Source organism: Bos grunniens, chromosome 10 (genome assembly GCF_055505025.1).
Source record: "Bos grunniens cultivar Pamir isolate PY7600 chromosome 10, Bosgru_T2T1.0, whole genome shotgun sequence".
In the NCBI taxonomy this organism is placed as follows: Eukaryota; Metazoa; Chordata; class Mammalia; order Artiodactyla; family Bovidae; genus Bos; species Bos grunniens.
Window position 1 is genome coordinate 18,619,139 of NC_141174.1, and position 19,397 is coordinate 18,638,535.

Sequence of the window (19,397 nt, forward strand, 5' to 3'; positions counted from 1 at the left end):
ACTTGTGATATTGCCATCATCCATTGTACTTTTTAACCCAAGACTATTCCCATACTAAGATATAATTTGAATAATAATACTACCTTGCATAAAAAAGGCGCTTTTTTAGCTCTCCATTGTCTCGGGGGTTCAGTACAGACTCATTTCAGTATTCAAGTTTCATAGCTGCATATACCTCATATTCTTGCCAGATGAGGAATACTTGCTGATGTAATTATTATTCTATTCCACACCTATAGCTTTTGTTTAATTCTCCCTGCCTAAAATAGTTTTCCAGCCTTTCCCATATGGCTTCTTCAAGTTCTATACCTATTTTAAAGCTCAAATGTACTGTCTTAAACTTTTAGTTTTCAGCCCTCTTATTATGTGCTTCCCATAAAAAGAGTGTGTGATCTCTTCAGGCCTTGAATAGCTGTTGTTTTCCTTTGTACCTTTTCAGTATAAACACACACACATGCTTTGTTTTAGGATTATTTTTTATGTCTAGAGATAAACAGTGTCTAGCACAAGCTTTTATGCCTCAGATTCACTAGATTCAGGTAACATTTACCTGAATGTTTACCTGACATTTACCTTTCCTTATCATGTTCTTTTTCACCTACTCCCCTTCAACAACTCTTTGAGACCTTTATTCTAAATCTCATTCATATGAGGACACGAGGATAAGTAAAGTCACGTTATCTTAACTATTGTGTAATGCTATGAGTTTCTTGAGTGGAATTTTAGTATTCAATTTTCTACCACATAATGCCTACCATATAGTAGCTACTTAGTAAACACAGCAATATCCCTAACTCTTATCTTCTTTCTACAGTACCTTGGGCATGTAGAAGTTGATGAATCAAGAGGAATGCACATCTGTGAAGATGCTGTAAAAAGACTGAAAGCTGTATGTATTTGATGGTTGCCAGTGTTGATCTGTATGCTATAAACACTTTCTCAAAAGATTTTGCTCAGTAAATTTCAGGGATTCATTGTCCAGTAAGAACAGTGTTTCTTCTAAGGCAAAAGATGTGTGCTCATTAATAAAGAGCATTTCACGTTGTCCATCCAAAGATGTAAGTTTTAATGACCAGCTGCTTCAATGTAGGCCAGACATTATCTAAAAGATAGTTTTAATTCAGAACCCATGTTAAACTAGTGGTATGAACTCTTATAGATAACTAATATTCTAAAACCAGGGTAAAACTATTTCAGTCACTTAACCTAACTGTGATAACTGGGTTATAAATTAGTAATTTTAAATCTGTAGCAAACAGCTTTCCAGGAAAAAAAAAAAAAAGTATAAAATAGAGATATCTGTTAATGGCCGGTGAGGTTTATTTTGGGGAGACTTCCTATCATTACTGCTATCCCCCAGTTTCCTTCTCTGTACTCCTCTAACATTAAGTATTTCCCTGCCTTTTGCACAAACTTCAGCATATTTGAAGTGGAGAGTCCTTTTCAAGGATCAATAATGTCTATTTTGCCTGTTACGCCATAGAATACATCCCAGGCATATGCCTGTGTGTTTAATAAAAGGAGTTCAGAGTTCATAAAGGTTCAGATTAAGGTGTTAATAGTTTTGAAGTTTGGATAGGTTTGAAGAATGTTTTTTGGATTCTGACAGCCCTTTTTACAACCTTCCTTTTCTCCAATGTGTGGCCTTTTCTGCCTTTGCTGTGAAAGCTTTAAGCATTACTTCTGCATGCCCTTGCCCCAGCAGCATTAAATACTTGTTGCTTTGGGTTTGCTGATATGCTAGGCTGCCACAAATTTGGCTACTAATGAATGAGTGCTTTTTTTTCCCCCTCAATTTGCTTAATCAAAACTTTTCCGCTTCTTGGTGTATTTTATATGACCTCTTATACATAATTGCTCAGTATAAAAGATATGAAATCAAGGAAGCAACCAACTCATCGAAGTGGATTGTGTTTTCCAGCAAATGTCTAAATCTATTATAGAAAGGAAAGGAGGAGAAAAATAACTGATTATGGTATGCAAAAAACATAAAAAAAAATAACCCAGAACAATATACAGATATACATACCCTTTACCTCAGATTTTGGTTATTTAAATTCTTAAATGTTTGAATACCTTCTTAGTCTTATCTGTGCTATTCATTTAATCATCATTAATGGAACTTCATAGTTTTATAGACTTGCCATGTCCACCTAAATATGGTCCCGAGTTAAATGCAGCCACAGATAATACAGTTTTCAAAGAAACTTAAATTCAGTCTCTTATTTAACAAAATAATTCTAAGTTCACTAAGAGAATAAGATTAAGAACACTTTTAAAGATTTTTAATTGAAGGATGATTGCTTTACAAAGTTGTGTTGGTTTCTTCTGTATAGGAACGTGAATCAGCCATAAATATATATATATCCCCTCTTCCTTGAACGCTCTAGGTTGTCACAGAGCACCAGGCTGAGCTCTCTGTGTCAGTTTCCCATTTGTTAATACTCAGTGAAACTTCCCCTTCTACTAATACCCTTTCTAATGCTATATGGAAACGGTTGCAGAAAGTTGGAAGTCTTCAGATGTTGTTCATCCTCAGATCATATCATGTTAGTCTGCAAAAATACATGATTTTTGTCTTTTCATATTTTTACTACACAAATTTCTAGATGCCTTTTTTCCTCCTTTTACCAAACATTTATCTAACAAACATCTGTAATCTACTGTGCCAGATGCTTATATTGTGCCAAAAGCTGTGTCTGGGAGATGTGTTTATTTTCATAGATGATAAATACTCCTCTTAGAGTTTCAAATAAATGGAAGCAAACATAAAAATGTACAAATCTACAGACTGAAGAAGAAATAGCATATCTGGAACAAGTTTGAATGCCAAAAAGTTTTAAAATATAAAGAATTATGTAGCTCAAATGTACCAGTTAAATAGGAAAACAAACATCTTAAACCTATCACTCAAATGATTGTTGAACTAAAAATGTAATGTTCTAGTGTTTTTTAAATTTGTGGGAGATTGAAGTAGCAGGATAATTTGCAAGTACAGTTTTTTTATTTTCCTTCCAAGTGATTTGTTAAAATTTAGGATTACTTTAACTTCAATTAGAAGTTATCAACATACTTTATATTCTCAAAGGAAAAGATATAATTAAACAAATACTTCTCAGAGACTAGATATGTTTAATTTTTTTTTACATTATATTCATAAAGTTAGGTTCAGTGTTTTCAATTCATTTACTTTGTGGCATAATTTACTTAGCCACTTAGGGGTGTAGATTGTATAAGATAAATGAAAGAAAGGACTGTTGCCCATTTTCAGTGCCTTGATGACATAGTTGCAGAGTGAGGAGTACCAATTTTATAAAAAGCGTTTTGGGCCTTTGGTTATCTTGCTTGATACTGGTGCAAGAGGACCTTTTAAAATGTCTTTTCTTCCCATTGTCTCTGTAAATGTCTTTCGCACTCTGTCTTGGTTTTAGACTAGTTTCATTATACTACCAGTTTCTAATATGTTGGTTTTTTATTCACTATTTGATATATTTGTTTTAATATATGTTCTTGTTTTAGCAGGTAAAAGAATCATAATTGTTTTTTAAATTAGTTTTATTCTCTAATCTAATAACTGTCTTGATGCATTTTGCACGTCATCTTTTTTCATTAACATCTGAGGTCTTTTATAAAAAGAAGGCAAACTCCATGTTTAACAGGAGCTTTTCTGGGAGCTAAATTAAATATTAATGAATCTTCTTCTGGTACCTTCCTGTCCTTAAAGAATGGTGAATCTTTTAACATCGCCTGTACCTTTTAAAAGCTGGTGGTTACCTAAAAGTCTAACAAAGCTAGAGTCACCAAACTTGGCAGCAGAAATAAGCTTAGTCTTACTATGTAACTACCCACTTTCCTTATTATATTTCTAGCTTAAATTGAAAACATTTTGTGGAAATGTTTGATGCTGTTTGTGTTTTTCAAAACCTAGAGAAAAAAACTATTTAGTGTTTGAGAATATTGAATGAATTTATAAATTATCTGTTGTTGTTCAGTCGCGTCCGGCTCTTTGTGACCCTGTGGACTGCAGCATACCAGGCACCTCTGTCTTCCACGATCTCCCGAGTTTGCTTAGATTCATGTCCATTGAGTTGGTAATGCTATCTAGCCATACCATCCTCTTAGATAAATTATCTAAGAGAGTCAAATTTCTGTATAGTTGTCTTTTTCTAGGCATTTGTTCACTGTTAATAACAGTTTATAAAAGGCAAAGGCTTAAAGTATAGTTCAGCCAAAACTAAGAAATGTTAACATTAAGCTAGCTTGGGTGAACTAGAACTCATCTACTTTGCATAAATTCTTCAGACTTTACATGGTGGCCAGTTTGCAAAATTTGTATATGCTTAAAAAATTGTGCTGGGATCACAGACACTTGTCTCTTTTTTACCTACATATACTTAAAACTGTCACTGCAAATTTCTTTATTCTAAAATAGAATTTTAAAAGAAAATACGACCATACTCCTCAGATTTCAGCTGTGGCTCACAGATGTGGTTTGGTTCTCAAATATATTCATTTTCTCAACTCCAATGAAAGCATTGGCCTTGTGTTCTTTATAGATGATTTATTCCGTGTTTGAAATCGAAAATATCTGTTAATTCCCTATGATTGCTGTGGAATTGATCAGCACATACATACATATAAATCAATCCTAATGCATTAGTAAGAATTCTCTAAGTGACATCTTTAACTCAAAAAGAAAAAGTCTTAACAAGGATCCTCGCTGCACACTTATAATTTAAGTGTAGCATTTTTTAATGTTACTGTGTGATCATTTGAGTGTGGACTGGTTTTTTAATTGGTGACTTCCACATATTCGACCACTGATTTTAAATTGAAAAATGTGCATCTACCAATATATTTACCACTTACTATTATGAAAGTTTTAATGCAAATCTCACCAAATCTGTATGTCATAATCTTTTTCTCTGCTGCCAAATTTGAATAATCTGTTTTAAACGTCAAAAGAGAATGCTAAAGTAACTAGTTGCTCTGCATGAATACAGGTTCTGATATCTTCTCTTTCTGTGGATTCTTAGGCGGTACAGTATGTTTCCCTGCATTTTCATGCACCCTTCCTTTTTCCCTGTCACTCCTGGTATGGATAACTCTTTAAAACTCTCACTTCCTCCCCTTCTCCTACTTTGCCCTTCACCTACCCTCTGTGTGTGCTTATTGCTGTGAAACCCTGGGACATTAAGCCCATACAATAATAGCGCTCGACTTGTCCCCCTGTTCCTCCAGGAAAGGAAGTTCTTCAAAGGCTTCTTTGGAAAAGTAAGTTTGATGCCACATTCGTGCCTTGCTTTATAAGGAGTTACACCCCTAGTATAGCATTCATGTATTTTTTAAAAAGAAGTACAGCTTTGGTTTCTTTATAATACAGGAATTGATTTGATGGAATATGGAAATTAATGAATCTGGAAGCTGCTGTCTATGATATTACCTGTGTGTTTGTTGATACTAAATCTGATAATTCCTAGGAAAGTCCAATAAATAAATCAAGTAGGTTAAAAAATAATTGCTTCCTCAAAACTAGGTGTTTAAATAAATTTGATTTAGCAAAGTTGTTCGTATTAGAATATTTTTGAACAAGTAGGCTTTACTTAGTGCTCAATATTGACAGAGAAGTAGGAAGAAATACTAAATTCAAGTGAAAATTAAATGTATCCTAAATTTTACATTTATTGCTATTACTTTTTTTCAATTTAAGTTAAATTTCAGGTGAAGTAAGTAAAGTATGTGAACTTATCTTTGGGAATCCTGTGGTTTTTAACCTGGGATGGTAACTTAAGAAAAACTATCTTAATTAGTAGTCTATCAAATGTATGTCATATGTGTAATGTTCTTTATGTAGGTGCTTTTTAGTTTTGTTTTTGTTTTTGTTTTTTAATTTTTTTTCTATTTTTTTCTTTTTGGCTGCACCCAGCAGTATGTGGGAACTTCATTCCCTGGGCAGGGATTGAACCTGGGCCCTCTGCAGTGGAAACATAGAGGCTTAACCACTGGGCCGCGGGGGAAGTCCCATGTAGGTGCTTTTTAAAGAATGATTGTTCAGTGTTCAGATTTCCTTATAATGTGTAGGGTGACAATACAAAAATAGATAAATACATTTCTAACATTTTTGTGTCTAAGCTTATTGTTTAGTTTTTTTTTAATTTAAATTAATTTATTTTAATTGGAGGCTAATTACTTTACAATATTGTATTGGTTTTGCCATATATCAAACATGAATCCGCCATGGGTGTACACGTGTTCCCCATCCTGAACCCCTCTCCCACCTCCCTCCCTGTACCATCCCTCTGGGTCATCCCAGTGCACCAGCCCCAAGCATCCTATATCCTGCATCAAACCTGTATTGTTTAGTTTTGAGTTAAGTGCCACAAAATAGCATCCTGTATCCTGCATCGAACCTGTATTGTTTAGTTTTGAGTAAGTGCCACAAAATAATAATTCAGACTGAGACAGTATAAAAAAACTACTGTCATTTTTATAACTCAGTGTACATTACTAAAAGTTTATGTGTTTATGTGATATAAAATATAAAAATCCCATCACAGTTAATTTTTCACTGGGTGGTTTTGTTACTTTAAAGAATTTTTTTTTTTTCTTTTTGGCCACACCACATGGCATGCCGCACTTAGTTCCCTGACCAGGGATCAAACCTGTGCCCCCTACAGTGGTAGCTTGGAGTCTTAACTGCTGGCTTGCCAGGGAAGTCCCTAAGAAGGCCAGTTTTTTAAAATGATTAGTTTCCATTTCCTTCTCAGTTAAGTATTTTAGTTGTAACTCTTTTTATCCCCTCCACATGTTCCGGTTTAAGTTGGGCTTCCCTGGTGGCTCAGATGGTAAAGAATCTGCCTCCAGTGCAGGAGACCTGGGTTAGATCCCTGGGTCAGGCAGATCCCTGGAGAAGGGAATGGCTAACCACTCCAGTATTCTTGCCTGGAGAATTCCATGGACAGAGGAGCCTGGCATGCTCCATGAGGTCACCAAAAGTTGGACACAACTGAGCAACACTTCCACTTCACTTCTGGTTTAAGCTACCATTATACTAAAGTAAACAAGTTTGAAGGATTTTAGATTGAATGGTTTATTCAGTAACTGCTGTCAGTCTGAAATACAAAGTCATGTAGTGTATCCACACATGTCACAGTAAAACTTTAGTAGATATTTTGAGCCTGAATCAGATTAACAGGTCCATAGAATGAGAATCACATTAACAGGTCCATAGACAGTGGGATCTATAACTAGAAAGAATTAATCCTGTAGACACTTGGACACTTATAAATAGGCATCCTGATTGTTAAGCAAATTTTTTGATGGAGAATTTTTTCTTTTCCAAATATAATTTCTCAAAGCAATTTCACATGAACCCAATTAAAATATAATTTTAAGTATTTTCTAAGTGATCAGTTTTTAATGTATCTACTGTGGTAAAGCAGTCTTATCTATGAATGCTGCTGCTGCCAAGTTGCTTCAGTCGTGTCCGACTCTGTGCAACCCCATAGACGGCAGCCTACCGGGCTCCCCCGTCCCTGGGATTCTCCAGGCAAGAACACTGGAGTGGGTTGCCATTTCCTTCTCCAATGCATGAAAGTGAAAAGTGAAAGTGAAGTCGCTCAGTCATGTCCAACTCTTAGCGACCCCATGGACTGCAGCCCACCAGGCTCCTCCGTCCATGGGATTTTCCATGCAAGAATACTGGAGTGGGGTGCCATTGCTTTCTCTGTATGAATGCTAGGATGTAGAAAATATTAATATGGTTTATAAAAAAATATGTTAAAGTGTGTTTTTTTAGAAGGTTATAGCATCATATTAAAGAACAAAAATAGCTATCACGTGAGAATCAGTTCCCAGGTGACAATATTCATTGCTGTGTATAATGAGGTCATTGTGCATTTAATGTCACTGAACTGGGTCACACCATGCTTCTTAGCTATTTTCACTGCATTTTGCTACATCGCAAATTTAATATGGTATGAGAAAGAAAACTATGAATTATCTCACTTAATCCTTACAGTAACCCTGAAATTATTATTTTCTCCTGTCTTACAGTGAGAAAACTGAAGTCTACAGAGGGTTAAATGACCTGCCTGAATTCACAGATACAATAAGTGGTAGAGTCTAGATTTGAACCCAGATAATCTGATTTCAGAGTCTATATTGTTAAATCACTTTGCTCTACAATCACTCTATTTCTAGATTATTTACAAGCAAAGTTTAAGAGATTTAACCTTATAAAGATGTTAGTAAATAAAGAGCATCCTAAAACTCATTTTATTTTCTACCTTTCTTCTTTAAAGGTAGCAATTTAATTTTGGATTTTTGTCTCTGGTCAATTTACTTTATTATTAAAGCTTTGAAGAATCTTTTCCAGTGGTTCAAATAGCATTTTATTTATCTAGAGATGTTTAAATCATACTAGTGAGATTTTCTTAAAAGATACTAATCTGTCCCATAATGTGAACAAATATGACCCTTAGAATTCTTTTTTTTCTTTTTTAAAAATTTTACTTATTTTTTAATTGAAGGATAACTGCTTTACAGAATTTTGTTGTTTCCTGTCAAACTGACCCTTAGAATTCTTTTTATTTTTCAGCTTTATTGAGATATAATCGACATACAGCAATGTATGTTTAAGGTGTACAGCATAATGATTCGAGTTCGTATGTCATGAAATAGTTACTAAGATAAGTTTAGTGATCCTCTCCATCTCATAGAGATACAATGCAGAATTCTTACGTTACTGTGGGGAGAATTATTTTTATGGCCAGCCAGTTCATTCTTTTTTTTTTCCCAGGCAGTTCAGTCTTACACACAATTTTTTTTTTAGTTACAGTTAACTCATTCAAAGAGTTTGGAAGCCAAGGTGGGGGAAAGCATCACCCATAATCTTTCCAGAAATTTATGTGTAAATGAAAATTTTTCTTGAATTTGGAGCCTTTTATACTTTTCAAGTTGCCATCATTTAACTCACTTTCAACACTAATCTACAAGTTGTCTGGTGAAAGGGATTTGGTTTGTTGAGTTTGCTCAGTCATTTGTGTTTTGATGAAAGCTAAAAATGAAGAATCTCATAGAACAGTATGTTAGGGAGTTTTTATCTAGTGCAACTCCTCATAAATTTTGATACTTTCTTAGCCTTCATGTTATGTATGTTTTAATGGTCCAACAGTTATCAAGAGTTTCCACCAAACATATTTGCATAACAGTAGATGGGTGAACGGAGAAGGCAATGGCACCCCACTCCAGTACTCTTGCCTGGGAAATCCCATGGACGGAGGAGCCTAGTGGGCTGCAGTCCATGGGCTCACTAAGAGTTGGACACGACTGAGTGACTTCACTTTCACTTTTCACTTTCACGCATTGGAGAAGGAAATGGCAACCCACTCCAGGGTTCTTGCCTGGAGAATCCCAGGGACTTGGGAGCTTGGTGGGCTGCCATCTGTGGGGTCGCATAGAGTCGGACACGACTGAAGCGACTTAGCAGCAGCAGATGGGTGAAAGAATTATTAGCCCTGATGAATTATTAGTTCTCCTGATGACGAGGAGAACTGCTGCTGCTTTTCCCTTAGTTGTCCTGGACCTGAATACTCTGCCCTGTTCCTGTCAGGGGCCTGACCTCCCTGTTCCTCCATCTAATGGAAGCAGTACTTTCAGAAGCTTTATTAATGAGTAACAGATAAACCTGGGTGTCTTACAGGTCTGTGTTATTAACCCATTGTAAGATTACATACATCTTAAAACGGGGAAAAAAAACCTAAGACTCTGAAATATCTTTTTCTAAACTTAGCTACGTTAAATTGCTCATTATTTTAAGAAAGCCAAGAATATTCTCAACTTTTTAGAAAGTACTATATACAGCTCCTAGTGTATTTGGCTGTACTCGGCAAATGTTTTATTAATATTAGTAAGCAATTACATGGCCCTTAACATTTGAAAAGGATCTTAAATTTTAATGTATTTGAGGAAACTCATGAGCTAAATAAATCTGTATTACCATTTTACGAGGAACTCACTGAACATAAAGATATAAAATGTTTTTAGGCCACCCTGTTAGGTCTCTTTTTAAAGCCATTGTATTAGAAAAACTCAGTTCAATCTGCCTCCTGTTAGTCTTTGTCCTGTGTATCTGTTTACTGCTGACACAAAACACTTTACTTTTAGTCACTGAATGTATAGAGATTTTTTTTTCCCCCTACACCAAGCAATTATCTGTGACACCAGCTGAGACACTACAGTTTAACTCAGTTCTAATCCTGTCTACTTGGAGATAGTGTCAGACAGATTTAAGGATTCAATCTCATAAGACTGGTCCCACCTACTTCAGATGCCAATTGCAGGTAGTCGGTCCCCAGGTTACTTGTAATAACCTCTGTCTCTGACTACAAATTGGAGGTTCCCATGACCTCCTCCTCAGGTTTCATTAATTTGCTAGAACAGCTCACAGAACTCAAGGAAAGAGTTACATTTACCAGTTTATTAAAGGACATGGTAAAGGATACTGACGAAGAGCCAGATGGAGACATACGTACGGCAAAGCCTGGGAGTGCCCCAAGGGCAAGAGCTTCTGTCCCTGTGAAATCGGAGTATGTCACCTTCTCATGTGCATGTGTTTGCCAACCTGGAAGCTCTCGGAACCTTGCATTATTAGGATTTTGTGGTGGCTTCCTCGTGTAGACATGATAGATTATTAATTCAAATTCCATCTCCTCTTCCTTTTTAGAGGATGGAGGAATAAGACTGAAAATCCTAAGCTTCTCATCATGACTTGGTGGTTCTGGTGACAAGTTCTTACCAGGAGCCCACCCAGGATTGTATCATTGAACAAAAGATGCTCCTAGTGTTCTTAGCACTTAGGAATTTACAAGGGTTTTAGGAGCCTTGTGTCAGGGATGGGATCAGAGAACAAATGTCAGGACAAGAGATGCTCTTTGTGTTCTTGTTGCTTGGGGAATTTCAAGAGCTCTGTGCCAGGAACCAGGGGCAAATACCAGTGTATATTTTCTAGTATCTCACAGCCATCTACTTGTATTTATAGAGAGCTTTATACTTAGTGATGTGTTTTGACCTACTTTCTAACTTGCTACTCAAAACAGTTCAGTGAATTAGACATGATAGTTGATGAAACTACATTTTACAAATGAATAAACAAGCTCAAAGAGGTTACCCAGCTAGTAGTAAATGGTAGCGCCTACCCTGAAACCAAGGTTTTCTGAAACGTAGTGCCGCATGCCTTCTGCCCAGTGTTGGTCTCTGCTTTCCTCAAGAGGCTTTCATTACAGTGAATGGAAAAATGTCAGATGCAGGGGACACTAGACTGCTCAAGGGCCTGAATGCTTCCCACAAATGTACATTGTATGGCCTGCACACAGTTCATAAATTTAAATTAGTTGCCAGTATTTCAAACATTGAAAGCTTTCAGATTGAAACTATTATATCTATTTTAGGAATGGCAGATCTGGCAAAACAGCTAACTTTGTATGCGGAGCTGAGTAGCTGTTATGCCCTTTGGTTGCCTGTTGCCACATCCCTGTAGCCCCCTGTTGTCCTCACTGTCTGCTTCACTCATTTTGTTACCTGCTTTTAACCCTGTGGGGATTTGAGTCTGTGAACTCCTCCCTAGGCTATTATTTAATTTGGGGGAGGGTGTTAACCACTTCTAACTGTATAAAAATCACCAAAAATATTGTAGTATCTGTTATAACAGATATTGTTAATGTACTGCCAGATATATATTTTTTCAAGTTTTTATGCTGTTACAATTGTTAAATGGCATCATTAGAAATGGTTATGTTTTAGAGAATACATAGTTGAAAAGTAGCACATGGTTATATTGGTTGCAACTAATTCGCAAGAGTAAAACATTTAAATGGTATTCATGACCACGTTAAGTCAGTGTGTTCACATCTACATTCTATTTAGATTTCCTGTATTTTTTCCTTAATGGCAGATTGTACTTAGACCACTCTGGGTCCTTTCCTCTACAAGTGAGGGAGTATCTACTGCCTCTTTCCTTTTCTTCCTTTCTGCTTTTTAAATTCCCATGCCCTTTCTTCTATAAAATTTACCCTCTCTCATATCTTATTAAATGCACCTTTTAGGGTTTGTTTTTGAAGTGCAATATAACACATTTCTAAAGAAGGAAAAATAAAAAGACAATCCCAGGAGTCATTAGAATATTTCCATTGATCCTTGGTTTCAGTATTTCCTGTAACATGATCAACTAATATGTCAAATGGCCTGGCCACTGATCTTTTCTAGACTGAAAAAAAAAACCCAACTCATTAACCTTTGAAGTTGTTTTTTTTAATTTGTATTCATAAGTAGTCAGTGGTTCTCAAGTCCAAAGTCACAGTTAGTGTCTAAAACATACTAGGAACTGTTCTAGGCTACCCAGATCAACGATGAGCAAGATGGTCTCCATTTATTTAGTCCAGTTTATTCTCACTTTCAGATGACTATTTGGCTATGCTTTCCTTTTCCTTAAATCTCCAGAATTTCTTACTCTGTTCTCTCTTTCAGTTGATGACCTTGCTTCCTACCTCACTGAACAGATAGAATCAGCTGGAAGAGAACTCTCAGACACAACACCATATCTTCTCACCTACATGCATCTGTGCACATATATTCTATTTTCCCTCCTATTCAAGGGATAAGCTGTCTGTGTTCCTAGCTGAGGCCAGCTCCTCCACAAAATTCTTACTCCAGCTCTTCAGTATCGCTATCCCTCATCGTCCATAATCAGTTTTTCTTTCTCTAGTGGATTGTCCATTAGCATGAAAATAAACCTTCTTTTTAAACGGAGGTTTCTTCTTGGTGCCTTCAGTTTCTTCTCTCCTTTCCTCTCTTGAACACTCTATCAGACTTTTACCCTCACCACTTGTCAAGTCATCTGTATTATTATTCCAGTGGTTCTATTTACTCAACCTATCAACAGCATTTGACATAGCCCATCCCTCCCACTCCTTGAAACACTATTCGTTTGGAGTTAAGGAGTCATACTGTCTTCATTTTCCCTTATATTGCTGCCTACTTCTCAGTCTGTGGACTCCACCTATGCTTGTCCCTTGATGATCTCATCCAGTGTCATGGATTTAAATACCATCTCTATGCTGATGATTTTGAAGTTTCTATCTCCAGACATCTCCAATAAATTCCAGAGTGGTATTTCCATCTTAGAAACAGTATAGCATAGGGGTCAAGGACAGACTGGGGATCTGGATTCAGTTCAGTTCAGTTGCTCAGTTGTGTCTGACTCTTTGCGACCCCATGAACTGCAGCACGCCAGGCCTCCCTGTCCATCACCAACTCCCTGAGTTCACTCAAACTCCTGTCCATCGAGTCGGTGATACCATCCAGCCATCTCATCCTCTGTCATCCCCTTCTCCTCCTGCCCCCAATCCCTCCCACCATCAGTCTTTTCCAATGAGTCAACTCTTCGCATGAGGTGGCCAAAATACTGGAGTTTCAGCTTTAGCATCAGTCCTTCCAGTGAACACCCAGGACTGATCTCCTTTAGAATGGACTGGTTGGATCTCCTTGCAGTCCAAGGGACTCTCAAGAGTCTTCTCCAACACCACAGTTCAAAAGCATCAATTCTTCGGTGCTCAGCTTTCTTCACAGTCCAACTCTCACATCCATACATGACCACTGGAAAAACCTTAGCCCTGACTAGATGGACCTTTGTTGGCAAAGTAATGTCTCTGCTTTTGAATATGCTGTCTAGGTTGGTCATAACTTTCCTTCCAAGGAGTAAGCATCTTTTAATTTCATGGCTGCAATCACCATCTGCAATGATTTTGGAGCCCCCAAAAATAAAGTCTGACACTGTTTACCCATCTATTTCCCGTGAAGTGATGGGACCAGATACCATGATCTTCGTTTTCTGAATGTTGAACTTTAAGCCAACTTTTTCACTCTCCTCTTTCACTTTCATCAAGAGGCTTTTTAGTTCCTCTTCACTTTCTGCCATAAGGGTGGTGTCATCTGCATATCTGAGGTTATTGATATTTCTCCTGGCAGTCTTGATTCCAGCTTGTGCTTCCTCCAGCCCAGCGTTTCTCATGTACTCTGCATATAAGTTAAATAAACAGGGTGGCAGTATTCAGCCTTGACGTACTCCTTTTCATATTTGGAACCAGTCTGTTCTTCCATGTCCAGTTCTAACTGTTGCTTCCTGACCTGCATACAGGTTTCTCAAGAGGCAGGTCAGGTGGTCTGGTATTCCCATCTCTTGAAGAACTTTCCACAGTTTACTGTGATCCACACAGTCAAAGGCTTTGGCATAGTTAATCAAGCAGAAATAGATGTTTTTCTCGAACTCTTTTGCTGGTGGGAGGGATTGGGGGCAGGAGGAGATGGGGATGACAGAGGATGAGATGGCTGGATGGCATCACCGACTCGATGATCCAGCAGATGTTGGCAATTGATCTCTGGTTCCTCTTCCTTTTCTAAAACCAGCTTGAACATCTGGAAGTTCACGGTTCACGTATTGCTGAAGCCTGGCTTGGAGAATTTTGAGCATTACTTTAGTAGCGTGTGAGATGAGTGCAATTGTGCAGTAGTTTGAGCATTCTTTGGCATTGCCTTTCTTTGGGATTAGAATGAAAACTGCCCTTTTCCAGTCCTGTGGCCACTGCTGAGTTTTCCAAATTTGCTGGCATATTGAGTGTAGCACTTTCACAGCATCATCTTTCAGGATTTGAAATAGCTCCACTGGAATTCTGTCACCTCCCCTAGCTTTGTTCATAGTGATGCTTTCTAAGGCCTACTAGACTTCACATTCCAGGATGTCTGGCTCAAGGTGAGTGATCACACCATCATGATTATCTGGGTCGTGAAGACCTTTTTTGTACAGTTCTTCTGTGTATTCTTGCCGTCTCTTCTTAATATCTTCTGCTTCTATTAGGTCCATACCATTTCTGACCTTTATCGAGCCCATCTTTGCATGAAATGTTCCCTTGGTATCTCTATTTTTCTTGAAGAGATCTCTAGTCTTTCCCATTCTGTTGTTTTCCTCTATTTCTTTGCCTTGATTGCTGAGGAAGGCTTTCTTATCTCTCCTTGCTATTCTTTGGAACTCTGCATTCAGATGTGTATATCTTTCCTTTTCTCCTTTGCTTTTCGCTTCTCTTCTCTTCATAGCTATTTGTAAGGCCTCCTCAGACAGCCATTTTGCTTTTTTGCATTTCTTTTCCATGGGGATGGTCTTGATCCCTGTCTCCTGTACAATGTCACAAACCTCCGTCCATAGTTCATCAGGCACTCTATCTATCAGATCTAGTCCCTTAAATCTATTTCTTACTTCCACTGTATAATCATAAGGGATTTGATTTAGGTCATACCTGAATGGTCTAGTGGTTTTCCCTACTTACTTCAATTTAAGTCTGAATTTGGCAACAAGGAGTTCATTATCTGAGTCACAGTCAGCTCCTGGTCTTGTTTTTGCTGACTGTATAGAGCTTCTCCATCTTTGGCTGCAAAGAATATAATCAATCTGATTTCGGTGTTGACCATCTGGTGATGTCCATGTGTGTATTTAATCCTGGCTCAGCTGCTTATTAGTTTTATGACCTTGGGAGATGTTTTTAACCATTTTGTACCTCAGCTTCCCCATCTATTACCAAAAAAAGAGGGGGGGGATAATACTAATTCTAACTTCATGTGATTGTTCTGAAGATTAAATTAGTAAATACAAGCCAAGTGTACAGAATAGCTTGCTATATGAACAAGTGTCAGTATCATTAGCATCAAACATTTCACCCTAAGGCATTTCATATTAATGTGTCACAAACCAAATTCTAAACTCTTCCACAGACTGCTCTTCCCTAGTCTTTCCCATCCCAGTCCCTCTGCTTTAGCAACAAATCCTGGATCTGATCTTGACTTCTTCCTCTTTTACCTTATATCATCCTGTCAGCAGTTCCTGTCTGACTACGTCCACCACAACCCTGGTCCATGCCAGCTCCTCTGCTTACCTGAATCATTGCATTAATGTTCTACTCAGTCTGCTTTCATCATTATTCCTCTGTCATCTGTTCTCAAGATATCAGTCTGAGTGATCTTTTTAAGAGATCTGATTGTTTCCCTACAGCAGTTGGTCCTCCAGTAGCTTTCTGACCTACCCAGAGTAAAAACCAAAGTCTTCTGGGCCTAGTGGGCCAGTACATGAATTCCCTCTGTCCCTTTTCCTATCTTCTCCTATTCTTGCTTCCTCTGTTTCAGCCGTACTAGCCTCCCTGCTCTTCCTTGAGTATACCAGGTATGCTTCCACTTCAGGACCTTTGCACTTGCCATAACCTCTAATCTGGAACACTCATCATCCAGATATGTGTGTGGCTCACTTCCTCATCTCTTCCCATTCTTTACTTAAAAGCCCCATTTTCACTGAGGCAGTCACTGAGAGAACCTTATTTTAAATTTCAAATACCACCTTCTTCCATATATAAACACTCACTGTTCCCCTTCCTAGTTTTATTTTCCTCTGATAGAAGTTATCACCATCTTTCGTAGCATCAGTTCAGTTCAGTTGCTCAGTCGTGTCGACTCTTTGTGACCCCATGGACTACAGCACACCAGCCTTCCCTGTCCATCACCAACTCCCAGAGCTTACTCAAACTCATGCATTTTACTAATTTGGTTTTTAAGTTCTTCCTCACTAAAACATAAGCTTTCTGTGGACAGACCTGTTTTGTTCCTGGCTGAGTCTTTAATGCCTAGAATAGTATGTGGTCCATGATGGCTACTCCAACGTGTCTGAGTGAGTGAATGTCAGATGCACCGCTTGCAAGTTCACCCTGTAGTAAAACCAGACAGGTTTAAAAAAAAGTTAGCAAATTGTGTAACAATAACAAGTACTGCTGGAGCAGAGAGGGAGAATGAATGCAAGAGATTGTGTTCAAGGCTTCTGAGAGGGGATGATACTTAAGGTTGAGACTTAAGACTATGAGTTCCAGTTACACTAAGAGGAGAAAGGCATAGAAGGAGCAGCATTAACAGCCACTGGGGTGAGGAGATCATTCATTCATTCACCCTAGGTATATATGAAAGGAGACAGAAGGTAAGACCTAAGTCTATGGTAAAGATGACCACGGTGGTGGGGGGTCTTTCACTGTGAGAAGAGGTGTAATGAATTTGGTTTCAGACAGGTTGAATTTTAGGTCCCTGTGGAATTTCCACTTTTTCTATTATATACGTTTGAAATATGAACTTAATATTAGAATAATTTCTGTTCTAGGTTCCTTCTTCCCCTCAAAAAGTGATTTGGCATACTGGAAGAGCTCAATTGCCTCAAAAAATCTGTTTTGTTGTTTGGTTCATGACATTGTATCATCCTTATTTTTTCCTGAAAGCCTTTAAAGGCCCTTCTCACTTAAGAAAGTGCAAGATAAAAGTTACTGTATTTTTAATAAAGCAGCCATTGGAGATAGTACCAGTCTCAAATTCTATAGAAAGTTGTGTTTTTCTTTACTGCTCTTTCCTTTGAAGATACGTACTGTATCTTGGAATTTTAAGACAAAATTTGTTCATTACACAGTCTGTTCAGAAATTAAATGTCATCTAATAGATTTGAAGGCCCTTCTCAGATTTTTTTTTAAAAAGAAGTTGTCTTGTTCACTCATTACAAGGCACTCTGTGCCATGGTTGCCTGCTAATATGTTATTACACCATAATGACTGGGTTATCTCTGTGTGTAGGTATGGCAGAAAGACTGACCAGAGATTCTTTACATACTGGGTACCCTTGAAGACCTCTTTGGTGTGTAGCAGAAAGAGCTCTGCACAGTAGAATGGCATATCACTGTTGCTCAGAAAGAGTGACTTGCTGTAATCTTCCTGCCCAAATTGGCCTTGTTTGCTGCTGTTGCTTCTTAACATTTCATAGCTAAGCCAAATTACGCTTCTGTGTGTCTTTATAGCATTCCTTTGCTTTGGCTTACATTAGAACACCTTTTGCTCTTATCGTATTCTCAGCACAATTGTTTTGCCCCCAATATTACTTCTATTTATGTTGATTAATTGCATGTTCTTATCTCAGTGTTGGCCTTGGGAATCACAGAACTTTAGAGTTGGACTGCACCTGAGTTCAGGTCTCAGTTAATGTAATAATTTATATATATAATATTATATATTATACTATAATAAACTAGTGGGATATAAGGATATTTGTTTTAAAAAATAGAAAAGAAAAAGAATTCAGGAGCAATTCCAAACAGATCTAATATTTCAATATAATGAATTGTCCTTCCAAAACCCTTTTATAAAGTTGTATTGTTACAAATCCATGTCCATTTGTTTACATATTGTCTGGCTGCTTTTGTGCAGCAAGGCAGACTTGAGTAGATGACACAGACTATATGGCCTGCAAAGCTGTAGTTATTTGGTATCTGGTCCTTCACAGAAAGTTTCCTAATCTGTGATTTAAACAGTTTAGAAACTTAATTTTCCAACTGGAAATCTGAAGTATTTCCCCAAATAACAACAATATGTATAACAAAAGAGTGACTGTAAGAACCTGTCAACATCCTGAGAACCCTACCAACTTATGATCTCCATCCTTGAAAAAAACTTTCTGAAGTGGTATTTACTTAAAAAAAACAGCAGGCAGCTGGACATAAGTAGGTAGATGGCAGTTCTTTATTGTAATTAGTTATTTCATTGCTTTTTATTATGAGTAGCTTTGATATTTAGGAGAAAATGATCTTACAGTGTACTGAGCTTATTTAGTTACTATTTCCATATCATTTTTGCAACCAGTTTGTGTTTCTTCACTAGTAATTTCATGTTAAGATTACTTGTACATTTCTCTTACTTGCAAGTTCAAGTTTCCTGACTTAGTAATTTGTAATCAATTGATTTCCTGCTGTCCTTTTCTCCAATGTCAGAGTCTGCTTAATTTCTGTACTGGTTTGTATCTACCTGTAATAAAAGATGTTTAAGGGAAATGTTAGTTTTAAAATTCTGAATTGGATATTTAGAGAGTTGAGTGGTTACTTGAAATTATTCTTAATTTGACATTTTTCACTCATAGGATAGCCTGATCCTTCTTAGATTTCACCAATTTAAATTCTCAGTTACTGAAGTTCTGTTCATATTAGACCCATTTTCTCTGCTTGAATAATAAACAGGTTTCTCTTTTCTATAAAATTGTATTTTTTTATGCACTGACACTAGTCAGTGTGAATTCTACCTATTACCTTGAAATTATCATTAAAATAGAAAGCACTGGAACCATGGTGATAAAATAATTCTTAATTGTCATATATACATTACCCCTATCACATTTTTACTAGTGTCTGAAGTATTATGTAGTCTTTTTACAGGTTGTGTATGTAACTAAGATGTATGCGTATTCTACATTTCGTACTTACTCTGGGTTATCTCTTTTTTCAGTCC

The 19,397-nt window shown here is 37.2% G+C and overlaps 1 protein-coding gene across 49 annotated transcripts in view; it reads left to right on the top strand.

The window, feature by feature from the left end:
* Positions 1 to 19,397, top strand: part of NUMB (NUMB endocytic adaptor protein) — a 161,808-nt gene that overhangs the window by 120,681 nt on the left and 21,730 nt on the right. For 18 of the 49 annotated variants that reach the window (XM_086319859.1, XM_086319865.1, XM_086319861.1 and 15 more), the window contains one exon: positions 815 to 889. In XM_086319859.1, the coding sequence (XP_086175985.1) occupies positions 815 to 889 (75 nt within the window). Of the gene's footprint in view, positions 1 to 814; positions 890 to 5,241; positions 5,275 to 5,926; positions 6,026 to 19,397 lie in introns of all 49 variants that reach the window. The other 31 variants (XM_086319852.1, XM_086319853.1, XM_086319878.1 and 28 more) reach the window with 3 other exon arrangements.